At 33.2% G+C, this 15669-nt stretch overlaps 2 protein-coding genes across 3 annotated transcripts in view; both read left to right on the top strand.

The window, feature by feature from the left end:
- LOC129243467 (longitudinals lacking protein, isoforms F/I/K/T) overlaps nt 1–15064 on the top strand; it is a 98219-nt gene extending 83155 nt beyond the window's left edge. Inside the window, exon 6 of one of the 2 annotated variants that reach the window (XM_054880507.1) lies at nt 13356–15064. In XM_054880507.1, coding sequence (XP_054736482.1) covers nt 13356–14476 — 1121 coding nt within the window. In that variant the 3' untranslated portion in view covers nt 14477–15064. Of the gene's footprint in view, nt 1–545; nt 2096–13355 lie in introns of those variants that run through there. The other variant, XM_054880509.1, reaches the window with a different exon arrangement.
- LOC129243470 (uncharacterized) lies at nt 9361–11136 on the top strand. Its single transcript, XM_054880515.1, has 2 exons — nt 9361–10119; nt 10430–11136. The coding sequence occupies exons 1-2, from the start codon at nt 10080–10082 to the stop codon at nt 11086–11088; spliced, it is 699 nt and encodes a 232-aa protein (XP_054736490.1). The 5' UTR covers nt 9361–10079; the 3' UTR covers nt 11089–11136.
- Nucleotides 15065–15669: the final 605 nt, after the last annotated feature.

Raw genomic sequence — 15669 nt, 5'->3', positions numbered from 1 at the left:
ACAATTTAATAAAAGCAAGTGCCAAAATTCAAAAGAAGTCCATCATCATCTTGCCTAAGCGCGTATGCATATCATCAACACCTTGTCAACACCACCACCACCACCACATATTCGCCAATTATATATGTATGTATGTATGTACTCATATTAGCAATTCGCCCACATGTTAATAGAAAATACCAAGCTCAAGCTCGTGTGGTAAAGCATTTTTATCCGTCCGTCAGTCATTTATTATACAATACATTGCTCAAATACAGATTTTGTGTAATATTTTAATCATTTATCCCTTGACCTGACCATACATAACCCAAATATTAGTATAAAGCAGAAAAAAAGAAAAAAAAACGGATAATAGTAACTAATGTGACTGCAATTCTTTCGAGATTAGCTAATGTTAATGGAATAGACTTTTTTTGACAAAAAAAAAAAAAAATGAACAAAAAAACTAATTTTCTTTTTTCTTTTTATTACTTCTCTTTTTGAATTGTGACATGACTACCCGTACCTTGATCACGTTCGATTTTAATCACTTCATCTACTACCAGATAAAGCTGTCGTGTCGAGTAGATTCATGGGCAGCGGCTCACATCTTCGTCGTAACTTGCATGTGAAAACCAGTCCCCCGAGTAGTCCTGTTTGCACTCCAGTTATAAAGTACGAACCGGCGCCCTCTGCCGATGACAACGAGAGCGACTTGGCTGGCGTGGCTAGTCTTGGAATGGGGTCACAGACAGGTACGATTTCAGTTGGTATTGCCAGCGACAACAGCGCAATTTTAGCAAGCGAAGGTGCAGATGATGACCAACCATGTGATCTTCGCTTGAGTTCTTTTCGGATGAATCTTGTCTCAATGGCGCTGCAACAGGCGGCAGCAGCTGTAATTAGTGGTGGTTCTGTTACGAGCCCTGCGGGAATGCAACAGGCTGCGCTACAATCGATAGCTGCCACGCCTTCAACTCACCTTTCGTCCTTGATTAACTTTCCTCATTCGCACACACCCACACATCCACAGTTACCAACGCAAACATCAGCGCAACCGCGCTCAATTACTCCAACTCGTCGTTACAGCACCAGCACAACTACAGGCGCCACTGCAGTTGGGGTTGGAACCGTAGTAGTGCCTTCAAATAGAGTCGCATCACCACTTAGTGGAAATATGAACACGGGGTCACTTGCGACTACATCTAGCTCTTCTGCTACCTCAGGACCATCTACCTCGGCGGCAGCGGCAGCAGCTGCAGCGGCGGCGAACTCTGCACTTATGCCAGGTGGCAGTGGTAGCGACGAAATTTTAGCAAGCAGTGGGGTTGGGGTGATTAGCAATAGTGGAAGTGCCATTGGCAGTAGTCATATTGCTTCCGTTACAACTGGATCAGGTGGTACTTTTGGCGGCGCTTATACGTGTGAACGCTGTGGCAATTCTTATGCTCGCCCGCATAGCTTAAATCGGCACATGCGTTTCGAATGTGGTGTTGAGCCGAAATTTGAGTGCCCGATTTGCCACAAGAAGTCCAAACACAAACACAATCTCGTATTGCATATGCGCACACACCAACATCGATGATACAATCAACCCCGATATTCGCAATGACCACCGATACTCCGCCAACAACTACATACTTGGAAAGATATGAAAAAAGAGCATCCAAATTTTAAACATCTGTATTGCAGACCATATAGATACAGATGTCATCACCTCGTGAGGCACCATTGTTATCGTAAGCTTCGCCATATTCAGACCAACGCTTTCCTATGCTGATCGCAGTTTCTTCGCGGATTGCGCAGAGCACATTCCAAAGCATTCGAATCTATTATTTACGGAGGCGCAGAACAGTGGTAAACAGTAATCAATAGTTGAGTGAAATAGGATGAGTTAAGATGAAGAAGGCACCAATGTGCGTAATGCGTGAAACAATGAGACATACTTATATATGCAGGTATGTAGGGGGCATATGAGTGGGAGTTCTCCAAGCAGCACATTAACTAATTAGCACGAATGTGATTTAATTCTTTGAAACAGAAAGAAGTCTTGTAATTTTCCAAATGATCTTGAGAACTTAGTCGTTTTTTTTACATTCATTTATTTTTACAATTTTACTATAGCTTAAAGTAATTTTATACGAACATATATACATACTTATGTAAATATGGTATTCTCTACAGCGACATGTACAGTATGTCTGTACTTTCTGAGAATATTGATCAATTAATATTGTAGTTTTTTAAAAAGTCAGCATAGATTCTTGTTGCGTTTATTTTAGCAGTTAGGGTCATCTTTGATGCTAACCAACTGAAGAAGAAGAAGGAAGAGGAGGCACATGAAGTGATATTTGAAGCACAAAGTGATATGGAAAGTGTATGGAGTATATCGATAGAGTTGCGATGGTATTAGGGGATTTCATTTAAATTAGCTTGGACCCGAGCGGAATTTATAAGTTGATTATATATTAAAAAACAAGAAAAAAATTAGAAAACATACAAAAGTAATAGTAATAATAATGATCTCAGTTATATAAAATTACAAAAGAAAACTAAGACGCATTTCAAAAATACGACGAAAACGACATTCACATTGTTGCATAAGTATTTATACAAAATTTTGTACTAATTTTTGAGAAATGTTATAAAACAAAAGAAAACACACAAAACGAGTGTATACATAAATATGATTATCATCAAACCTTTCGGCCAAGCCAATTAAAACAAAATTTGGTCATGCCGGCAAAACAGTGAAAATAAGTTTTGATGTAGTAAATTATGCAAATTCAATTCAGATGTAGTTTGCCAGTTTCTTTTTTTCTTTTTTGGATTTTTTTTTGCACTGTCAAGCTTGTAATAGTAGAGTGAGGTTACCCAGATCACTGGGATGCATGTATGTGATCATAGTTTGGTTTTGTTTTTATATACTGCAGTGCCACATATTCGTATGAACGCATTCTACTGGTGTTGTTGCGCTTTTTGTCCATAAAATTCGCGCGACATGCACTCCCAGAGATTCTCCACCGGATTGAAATTGGGACTGCATGCAGGCCACTTCATGAGCGGTATGTGTACTCTCCAAACCATTAAACCATTTTAACGATTCTTTGCGAGCGTGAATGGCAGCATTATCTTGTTGAAAAAGGCTGTATTCATCCAAAAATGAGTTGAGAGCATCGTCCGACAATTCCGTGTATATTTTAGAATTCATTTTCTTCTTTTTTTTTTGACACAAAGCAAATATTTGCTTTTCGTCCTAATGAAAATGCCGCCCTCACCATGAAGCTGCCACCACCAAAGTTTTCCCACTGCATGTGCTTTTGAGCGAAGCCTAAGCGCGCTTGTCTGTGAAGCGCTCGAATTAAAAAAACAAACTTTTCGTGGCTTCCTTTTTAATTTGGTTTATTTGGCGGCTAGTCAGTTTTTATTGCCTTTCGTGGGCTCTCCAACGCCATAATTTTTGCCTTTTTTTAAAGAGTGCCACACTGTCTCTGATCTTCCGATTATTCGTCCAAACTCTCGATTTAAAGACGCCTCTTATGGTACAGTTTGATTTGGACCCTTTCAGATTCATTCAGATATTTTCCCTTTGGTGTTTGAGAAAAATCTTAAAAAACATATTAAAATAATTTTACACTTGAATAGTTAAAAAAAACTTACTAGTTATTTTTTATTCACTTCAATGTTGTCGGCTTCCTTATTCAGGGGAGCTTAAACGAATATGTTCTTGTATGATATTTAAAAAGCAACGATTTAAGTATTTGGATTTTGCAATCTAAATTTCCGTTAATTTGACAAACAATTTGAGTCGCATTGAGAAAAGAGAGAGAAGGTAGTAAAACTAAAATTAAGAGTGTTTTTTTACGAATATGCGGTACTGTATGTCGGTTTTTGACAAGTGCGTAAATTCAAATTCATAATTTAAATGTTCAATTTTACTCCTTATATTGCTGCAGTGAAATACATACGTATGTACGTACATGCGTACAATTCCAAATAAAATTTCGTATCATAAAGTGATTCTAATTCAGAACTGTAGATGCACATACATATGTATGTACATATGACACGATAATCCATAAGTCGGAATTTCCTTTCTTTACATTTTTCTTTTTTTTATGGTTTTGTAGAGTAGGTTTCAATAAAAATATGTATGTATGTATAGAGAAATATAATGTGCAATAAATACAATAGTTAATCGAGTTTATTTATATAATTAATATGGCACTTATTAGTCATATGTATGCAAAAGCTTGGAATTAGTACGAAAATGCACAGACAATGAGAAGTTAAAATAATTGTGATCTGCGTTTGAAAAACGATTAAATTAACAAATAAAAATAAACCTTATTAAATTTAGTTATACACTTATTAAAATACCTTTCTTAGATAAATAATATAACAATGATTAATAATGAATTCGAAAACATGATAAATCGTATGTGATACTTATTAATATAAAAAACACTCATAATAATTGAAGTGGCCCCGTCTGCCCAATGTGAGTTATTATACCATTAAGATTGGAGAGGCAAGTAAGTAACTTTTAAATGGTTAAACAAAATGTAATAAATATTGGAGTTCAACTGCTAACTGCTCCCACAGCAGTACAGCAGTAGCAGTACGGAAGACCTCATTTCGACCATTTTTAATTGAATTCGAAAATTAATGTCTCAATTTGTAAATGTAAAAAATGAATAAAACCAAAAACTAGTCATTGGTGATGAGCAATGAGCAATGAGTTAGTGTCGATTGAAAAAGAACAATTTGTGCTTATGCTTTTTGTGTTATAAATTATGTGTTTGTATAGTTTTTTTATTTGTAAGTCGATAGGTACATGCATATATACTAGGTGCATTAGACACCTTTGCATTAAATATTTTGTTTTTTTATTTTAATAAATAACTTGGAACGCAAACATGCATACATTACAAGTGAAGAAGCACTATGCCATGCGTTGTTGCAAATGAAGTAAATTGCAAAAAATTAAAAACAAAGATAAATGAATAACCATACATACATACCCAAAGTGATCTGAAATGCAGTCATCATCGGGATGCACTCGTAACCTCTTCAGTCCCAAGCAATACCTGCAAGACTTTTACATAACCGAACTACTTGTAGTTAAATGCCTTAACATTCGCTATCAAACTTAGATATTCTACCTACATTCATTCTGTCCAAGCAAGGGGTTAAACTAGCTTTTGGAAAGTTTCAATAGTAATGGCGTATTCCACTGACATTTAGATGTAAAAATGATGCATTAAATCTTTGCAGGACTCATCTAATTCCGAGTTACTCATTTCGCTGTTACTTGCAAATGTAACCAAGCAGGCCAGGGGATTTTAATTAATAGTCGTATATAGCTCAGATTCTCTAATTTGTGGTGTGCGTCTGGACTTTATGCAAAACACCCAGGGATCTACCTAGCCCGAAAAGCAAAGCTTTCATATGAGATGTTACTGTCATATAAAGGCCATCGTATTTATTGTTGCCCATCACATAGCGACCACTATTCTAAACAAAGTTTTATCATTGTGATATTTGCCTTTCGAGAGAGTAAAATGAATGAATTTCAAATTCGTTTAATATGTAGAAGTTAATGGGTGTTGTGGAAACAGTTCGGAATGAAAGCAAAGTGTGGCAATCGTCACGATATGATTATTAATGTATTGTAAAATTTCACAAATGAAAACATTTTTTGGTCTAACGTCTTGCGAGAATGAAATAGTCCGAATTACGGCACTGACTGAATCGAGAGAGGTCACCTGAAAATAAGTGGAATGATTTTACGAAATATCTTTTATCTTGTGGGAATAAAAGTTCGACTATCCAAATTCTAGAATTTATGTAGATACTACATACGAGTACTTTTGCAGAAGCAAATGTATAGTAGTTTAAAAACTCGAAGTAAAACTACATACATACATATGATTCATGTGCGAGTGTATATGTGTTACATAGATAAATACATTTGGTGAATTATGTAATCGGAAGATATGCGATTGAATTTGAATGTGATATACAAATGATAGTCTATGAATTAAATATATATTTATTGTAAAATTAATACGAATATATGTATGTATATGTATAGTCTTTCAATGTTAAACATATATTTTTTAAAATTTACTGATGATGATTTTATCACAATCAAATAAGTGTCCACTTGATTGATAATTCGGTATTTTTACATTTGACTGATGTACCTCTTGTCCCTCGTCCTTTAATTCCATTAGAATGGAATTTAGTATGTATGTACGTATGTATGCGAGTACATAGTTACGTTTATTTTTATGTTTAAAAGTATATATAAGTACATATATGCTTTACGACATACGTATATACAAACAGTCATACGTAAGCGTGCACTCGTATAATTGATTGTGATACCAAACGTATGCATAAACAAACTTTCCAGCTTTCATTTGCCGATGGGACCAATAAAATTGTTTATACGAAATTACCTGAAGAGGGAAAAAGTTCAAGAGTGGAAATTGTATAAAATAAGAAATGTTTTTATTTTGTCTTTTTACTAAATTTACTTAACACATAAAGAAAGATATCTGAAAAAGAATTTGGTCAGTATTTGAATTAAGATGTTTTTTTTTTGTTTTTTTTTATCTAACAATTAAAAATTTTTATGAGAACTATTGATAAAGGCGATTCAATGTGGCACCTTTTAAATTTGCTTAATGCGTTTTATTGATCAATCATAAATTTTTATTATAATAGTTTTGAAAATAACTAGTCAAATATATGAATGCATTGGTAGTAACAACTCATCTCATACTGTACATCCCACTTACCCCTAACTATTCCATATCATATAATCAAATCATTCTTGATAATTAGAAAAAAGTAGTTTTATTATTTTTATCAATTTTCACATTAATTTAAAACAAAATACTTTTACTTATAAGTTCTAATTCAATCATTGCTCTTTAAGGTTGTGGTTTCTTTTTTTTTATTTAAGAGTTTTACTGTCTAATTATATTCAAATTATATTATATAAGCATTTGTCCGTTGCAGCATTTTTGTATATTTTGACGTTTTGTTAAATACTGGATTTGTTGTTAATAATTCGTATTGCATTTCGTGCAATTCTTAAATCAGTTGAATATTATTCGATCATCACATAGCTTTGGAAGAGATGAGTTGCAGAGTAGTTACATAAGCCTGTGGTCAAAAAATAAAAATTAAGTAATGCTAAGTTCAATATGTGCAATATCGCGAATATCTGTGTGATAAAAATAAACTACTGTATGTGTGTTAAAGTGTGATTTGTATTTTTTCGAAAACGTCAAAAATGTCATTTCATAACCTCTGTTGATTTGTAATATACATACAAACATAGGTAAAGATTTTCAACTTAAAACTGAACTTTCGAAAAGTCTTTTATTTATATATATAATGCATATAAATATAGCAACGTTGTTAAAGTTTTTCAAAGCAAAAAACCAATGGCACAAATTTAAAGTTTAACAAACCACTAAAATATTAGGATATTAAAAAAAAAAAAACGCTTTTGTATTAAACACAAGCCAGCTAAAGTGATTTAATAAAAGTAGTTTTACTTACCAAACATTCGCCTACACCTAACACATACATGCACATACACATATACACATGTATGTTTGTATATTGAATATTGTTTAAGCAAAAATAAAAATAGAAATGTAATTGGATTGGATGACAAAGTTTTCTATAAATGTCACTATTAAACTTTAAGGAAACACTCGTAAAAAGCAAAGATATCCGAAGAGTCAGGCAAAAAGATCAGTATGTGGTAGGAGAAAGCATTATATTTTATAAATAACACATTAATTGTACGTTGTTATGAATTCTGCAGTACATATGCACATATACATACATATGTTTGCATAGGGCGTTAAAATTTTTGTTTTGTAATAACATATTTAACCAAACGAGCTGTGAATTAAACATAGTGAAATAAGGAAACGAATTAAAATATTAGCTATAAAAAGTCGTATGTGATTACACATTTGTGATTGTATTGGAACTAGAAATTTTCGCGCGAATTGAAGTAATCCAGATACGTCTGTAAATCTGTTTTGGAAATATGAATTTAACATACACACACACATCACGATTGCTCATGAGCATCTACTAGATTTGCGTAAAATGAGAAAAAAAGCTTACATACCTACATGCATACATACATAGATACGTATATACGTATACAATGCAGTTAAACAGTGTATTTTTTTAAGTAAATTTTAGGGATCTCGCAAATGCATAAAAATGTGTGTGTTTACTTCTTTATCGATAAATACAAGCCTTTAAAGCGCCTCACGGTTACACTAACAATTATGAAAAAATGAAAACCTTCGCGATATACTTCTGAATTCACATACATACATGCACACATAGGCAGATACGTGCACACACTTGTCTATTTTTATGGATGCATTTGTGTGTTCACACAAGCAACATTTATTAAGTTAAGTTTTTAGACAGCGTATGAGTGGCGCATGAACGGAATAAAAAAGTAAATGTCCATTTGCAAAGTTGTAATGTCCCACCCTTAATAAAAAATGCCTTTCGAAAACTGTGAAATTGCTAATATGCAAAACTTTATATTAACAAGAAAAAAAAGAAAAAAACAAACACGCATTCATACATATATTCCACATAAACGAATTGTTACTTGTCATCTGTATGTATGTACATAGATGTTATTAATTATATTAAATGAAACCGAACAGAAAAAAATCAAATAACAGTTAAATGTGCATGGTGCGATATAATATATTTTACATTTGTATGGAAATAAAAATCACAACACAGCAACAGAAAAGAAACCGTTCCAAAGTTTCTTACATTAACGATGAATTAAGTAGTTTATTGAAAAATTGAAAGTAGACAAATTATAGAGATATATTATATGGGAAATTTGCAGAAAGTAAAACAAAAAACTTCACTGTAATCCAAAACTATTGAAATAAAATATGTATATTAAAATTTATATTTTATTGTTAGTAGCCGCTGAAACGAAAGTAACTATCTAAAAAGTATGCATACTTAAAAAACGAATAAATATAGAGAAATACAAAATGTAGAACGAGTTTTATTTTAAAAAAATGTGCGTGCATGGATAAGAGAAATCAGGAGTTCATATGTGCTCATATATGTATATGATGATACTCGTATTCGCGCGAGGACAACAAAACAGTAAGAACACATTTTGTAAAAACTAACGAATTTATTTTTCTTTTCCAGCAAATTTATATATTTTGATATTTATTCACCAAAATGTGAACTTTGTAGCATTTAATCTAATTGTGGTTTCTTTTCTTTTAGGTCTAATGGATACCATCTTACGAAAAGTGGTATTTTATAATCCACTGAAGCTCTGATGTCGCACCTAATGTCAAAGCCATAGATACATACATATTTATATAATAAGAGTGCATGGATTAGGGGGAGCTACTCCAGGCAAGAAGTTGTTGTTCTTATCTTTATTGTTGCCCGAAGAGCCTTTAGAGTACTAATGAAATACCTACTATTATTATGAATTGTTAATTTAAGCTAATAAATTATTGAATTAAAACAACAAATTAACAAAATATCCATTCAATAAAACACCCGATTCAGGCAATTTATATTATTATTTCAAGCACTGAAAAAATTTACTCTATACTATACATTTTTTTAAGGAATTATATAACAGAAATATTTGATATTTGCCTAACAGTATATACTACGTATAGCTGCTTTTTCTCTAATACATATGCATTTGTATGAATACTTGATTCGGTGCAATATACCGATAAAGCATACTGAAATAAAACGTCCTTAATCCAATTGTTTAGTTGCGCACATGTGATTATTTCCAGACACAATATGTTCTCATCCACAATTTAACCAAACATCATCAATTTCATCACTTGTCAAAGGGTTCACCATAAATGGAATATTTTGTACCTTTAAATGGGTTCATCAGAGCCTAATATATATGTATGTATATATATATATATATGTAAATACAATAAACATGCATACGAGCAAATGTGTGTGTGTAGAAACTCATACGCTTCATACTCATCGTCAGCACACACGTACCTTGGTACATACATATGATAGCCGCTATCACAACAGTTTCGCATACATTTATGGGTAATTAGCTTGAATTTAATTATGTTTAGTTTTTGTTTTGGTTGATTATCTTAATTTATCATATTCGTACTGCAAAACATACATACATTTACTTTCTTCTATACATCGAATCTTCAAAATTTATATTCCTCTTTTCTTCAATAGCAAATTATTATATTATATAAAGATTACCGTACTAAGAAATTAAGTTACGTTTATTTATTTATTTGTTTGTTTCTTTCCAATACGTATGTACACTTTTTAATTTAAATTATTATTTTTTGTTTGTTTTGTCTTCATTTTCTTATATATTTGCATACGAAAACTGCAGACATATACCCAATACTTGGTAGCTTGTTGGGCGTTGATACGAATGTCACTGCGTCTGGCGCTGCGTTCCCGGGCACATCAGCTGCTGGTGGTCGTATCGCCTCCACTTCGGGCAGGAACGAACCGCCGAATGATTTGTATTCGTATCTGAATAATAATAGCAGCGGAGCAGCAGCTTTGCTTCAGCGCGAAAGCTTCATGCAGTGCAGGCACTGCAACCGTTATTATAAATCTCATCAAAAACTGCAAGAGCACGTACGCAAATATTGTCTCAAAGAGAAAAAGTACAAGTGCATATCATGCGAGTACCGATCGCGTCGGAAGGATCATGTTCTGCGTCATGCCAAACGCAAGCACTGCGAGCTGTACGAGGCATCACGCGACAACGAAGAAAGCCTTTATGAGATACGCAATGAGGAGGAAGGGGACGAACAGTCTAGATATGACGATCATATGGTCGACTATGATGGTATATATAGTGGTGATGCTGACGGTGATGTCGAGGGTGATGATGTTAATGCCAACCCCGTTAGTACATTGGTTGATGTTGGGCACTTTAATTTCGGCCTAAGGAGTAGGGATCTAACAATTACAGCTGTACCTATACTACATGACAGTGAAGATGATGACGATGATAACTACGATGACGATGACGAATAAAATCGTCAGAATATATGGGCAATATACTTAAATATTATGAAAGTGGAATTCAAGTGTTTTAAATGTGAATACTACGATATGAAAATGGAGGCATAACTGAACCACAAGAAACTTTTGTACGTGTATATGTATGTATGTATATACATACGTAAGTAAAGGGAAAACTCACGCGCATTCCAATTAAGAGAATACATACATACGCACAATTTCAAAATATATGTACAAAAGTATGTACAGAAATAATTTATATAAAGGGTATTTCAAAAGTGTCGGTAAATGGGTCCTTTTTTATGCCATCTTTGACATTTGTCAAGTAAACTGAATTACAATTTTACACGATAGAACAACGCGTCAAAATTATTGATACGTACTATGGAAATGATCTATCTTTAAGAACGACATCTCGCAAAATTCGTGATTTTTTTGGTGGAAATAATAGTCGGAATGCGTGGAAAATTCAATGATTGGCGACAAAATTGCAAGAAACTGGTTCGGTTGAGAATGAAACACTGACTGGTAGACCAAAAACTGGACGTTCTGTGGAGAATGTAGCGCAAAGTGTTGCTAAACAACCTTCAACATCGATATCTCGATATTCTAAACAATTAGGCATTTATAAATCGACTGTTTGGCAAATTTTACCGGTACAAGTGCTCATGATGGACGTTTAAATGATGCCATTTTTTACATATAATTGTTAAAAACCGTATTTTGAATACAAGTAGGGAAGCCTGAAAGAATCAAAAAATGTTCATGTTTTATTTTAAAACAACATCTCGGCGCGTCTTTTGAAATACCCTTTGTTTTTGGGAAATAGAATTAGAAATGTACAATCTACGCTTGCGAATTTCAAGGCTTAAATTGTGAGAATATTTATATGTTTAGAAAAGGTTATGGATTAAATTTTTTTTGAGTAACTTAGCGAACGAGATGTATTACCGTTTCCCAATTTCGATTTGGTTTTTAGGAATCAGGGATATGTTTTATTTTCCACGCAATATATGTTTCAAATCTAGGAAACACACACACGTTTATACATACATGCATAGGTTAGCGCTGTAGATTAACTTTGGTTGGTAGAACATATTTTACCAACTCATATTTTACCTCAGGAATTTTAGAACTATAACTTGCTTTGTTAGCTGATATCAATCATGTAAATATCAAGTTCTGAAATTTACCAGATTTACCTAAGTCTAAGCGTATTTTACAGGCGACCAAAAACGCACAATTCAACGCATTAATACGAACATCTTCCCACTTAATGCATCAGAATCGTATCTCAACAAATCTTGCCATTTTTTGCTAAATATTTGTTTAATATATACTTATACAATACATATATGTACATATAAGCACATAACAAAATATTATATAAAATTTTGTGATAAAACGATTGTACTAAAGTGCACTTAAGGGACGGGGGGTTCTTAAAATGTAGCGTGATTCAACAACAGAACCATGTTTTTTACACGACTTCCTTCACGTTCCAAATTATGGTACCCGCTTTAGATATACCATATACATACTTACATATATATATTTGTTTATGTATGTATATATTTTTATTAAAATTATATTGAAAAAAATTTAGCGCTTTTATGCTCGGTAAATTAATGAAAAGTGAGTTAAAATCAAAAATAATAATAAATCAAATGTGCGCCCCTCAAACTGGCTGTCACACTTTGTATTATTATACTATACTGTTAAAGACGAATTTATAGGTAAATTATATTAACTCCCGCCTTATTTATAAAACCAACCACGTCGATTTTCAACAAAGATAATTTTCTTCTTACTACAGAATATTGGAGCTTTAAAAAATATCCAACAGTTCTCTCTTTGAAAAGTCACTAAAGCATTTATGTAAACATGTACATGTATGAATGTATGTATTAGTATATATTTTTTTAAGCAGGTATGGGAAAGTTAATAAAAAAAATATTTACATATATATGTATTTATCATTAAGCTTTTTATTCCAATGCAACCAGACCCATTCATTTGTACGGATACTTTTAAAACTTATATGTAATTGGAAACTGTTGAAATAAAGTTGGCAAATAATAAAACAAACCCAAAATGTCTTGAAATTGCGAAACCTAATAAAAAATATAAATATAATAAGATTTAATAAAAAAATTTAAAACTAATCTGAGCATTTTTTAAACACTTTCTTATGTTAAACCAACCATTATGAACTGCTGAAATTGAATAGATTGGAAATTAATATTAATTAAGTTTGTTGTCTTTTGTGGCATTTTTAGGAACATCTGATGGCTATTGGACAATATTGGAGACGGTTCCTTATTCGTTACAAAACACAGCTACAAATGTGGCAGGAACTATTTCCAGTATCGCAAATACGCAACTGACGGGCCACCCACATCAATCTATACAACAGCAAGATGACGGAAATTCCACCGAAACTAATTTGATAGCATCAGCCACAATGGTGGTGGAAATCCCATCTGAGTCAATGAGAAATGCCATTAAATACACCATTCCAGACACGGAACATCAACTCATCCGCGCAGCGGAAAGCTCTATTGGTACTGGTGGCTCTAAGCAAAGGATACACATTGTAAAGGACGTGAGATTGAATCACACTGTAACTGTCGCTCAACAACCCAATATAGCGCCATCCAATGGAGAACAGCCAAACCGACAACACTCGTCACAGCCTAATTTGCAGCAACATTTTACGCTTAATGATTGTTTGAGTACTGGTGTGGTGGTTCAGCAGCATCAGCAACATCATCCACAAAGATCAGCAGCACAATCCGATCAGCAGCAAACAGAGTTTATTAAAATCGAGTCAATTCCGGAGAAAATGATTTTACGGAATGTTATACAATATGATTCTGTAGCAGTTACCTCACCACCCGTGAGTGTAATACCATCGGATACATCACAGGTCATCAACACGATGATGGAGAACGACAAGCAGCAGCGACGCCTACATCTACAAACCCGACAACAGGAAGTGTTACACAATTCGCGGCAACTGGAATTGCTTGATAAAGCAGCCATTGAAGTAGTAAGTAACGCTTTCCAACAACAGGATCATGAGCGAGAGGAGGAACAAAAGTCCCAAAACCATGAACAACAAGAAAAGCTCGTGCCGCTTATGCGATGCCCAACAAAAATCCTGACGTCCACTTCATCGGAAGCTGGTCTTCAACTGCAGTATGTCTGTCATTTGTGTGGCAAGTCATATAAAATAAAAGGTTCATTAAAACGTCACAAGCGTTATGAATGTGGAGTAGCGCCGACAGTGGCATGCATTTTTTGCCCACACAAATGCAAATATAAATCCGACCTGCGTAAACATGTCTCTCAGAAACATGCGGGCCAAAGTAGTGAGGAACTTTTTATAGACAATTGAAATTGAAAAAGTTTTCGGTCACATCGATCGTATACCTAAATACGTGTAAAAAATAATAATGTGATTTGACAATTTTTTTTTTCAGTAGTATGCTGACATGAATAAACATGTTTGTTCTTTCGGTGAAAAAGTTCAAGTGATTACACCCACAAATTGTTATGGTAAAAATACAATACAATCAAATTCGTTTTTATTGATGTTTGAACTTTTGGAACTATTATAAAATGTATAAAAATCATTAAGGCTACGCCGACTGCGAGACTACGATACCAAGATTCCATGGTTGGGTCTCTACGATGGGCTCCTTTTAAATACCAGTCTAATAGTTAAAACGAAAGGGAATAGTTGTGAATATATTATATTAAGATTTTGCATTGGACTGAAAGAACAAGAACATACATATATTAAGGTGCCCCCAAAAATCGAGACTTTTTATAAAAGAAACAATTTTTTAAAAATGTTTTCCAAAATATCGACTGATAGAAGAACCATAAAAAAATATTTGTCATTCGGGGGCGGCTTAAAACTGTAGGACCCTCCATTTATAGAACAACATCAAGACGCGCACCACAAATAGGAAGAGGAGCTTGGCTTAATACCTAAAGGAAGTGTTTTTTTAGAAGAGTTTAAGCATAAAATGTCTGAATAAAAATATTTAAATTTTTTTTAGCGGAATTAAAATATTCAGATTTTTGGTGCTATTTTTGACTTTTTTTTGGGTAATTGGTTGAAGGAACATCTAACCTCTAAGATATTATTGGTAAGGTTTTTTCTCATGCCTTCCCTATTTTTAAAGCTAATCCATGGAATCTCAAATTATCAGTTGATGTTTTGGAACAATTTTTTAAAAAGTAATGTTATCTTTAGTTTTTTTTTTTCATCCAGGCAAAGGTCTAGATATGTTTCATCTGTGGCAATTCCGAACGTTCAACTATGTATTGAAAATTGCAATATGTAGATTGAACTAAAAAATACTGAATGCGCAAACTATATGTACATACATATATATTGTACTATGTGTATGTATTCCCAGTAAAAAATGTCAAGACACTAATCACCTGTTGGTTAGTCTCAATGCGGTCATTTCGTGCTTACACGATAAATGTAAATAATGTAATGTAACAAATTGATTACTGATAAAAATAAAAATTATAATAAGGGAATATAATAGAGATTATAAGTATATGGGTATA

Source organism: Anastrepha obliqua, chromosome 4 (assembly GCF_027943255.1).
Source record: "Anastrepha obliqua isolate idAnaObli1 chromosome 4, idAnaObli1_1.0, whole genome shotgun sequence".
NCBI classification, from domain to species: domain Eukaryota; kingdom Metazoa; phylum Arthropoda; class Insecta; order Diptera; family Tephritidae; genus Anastrepha; species Anastrepha obliqua.
Note: the sequence above shows the minus strand (reverse complement) of the source record. Positions and strands in the feature narration are given on the sequence as shown.

Coding starts and splice junctions, on each gene's coding strand:
- LOC129243470 (XM_054880515.1), top strand. CDS start 10,080: ATGATAGCCGCTATCACAACAGTTTCGCATACATTTATGG. Junction 10,120..10,429: donor AGTTTCGCATACATTTATGG/GTAATTAGCTTG, acceptor CGAAAACTGCAG/ACATATACCCAATACTTGGT.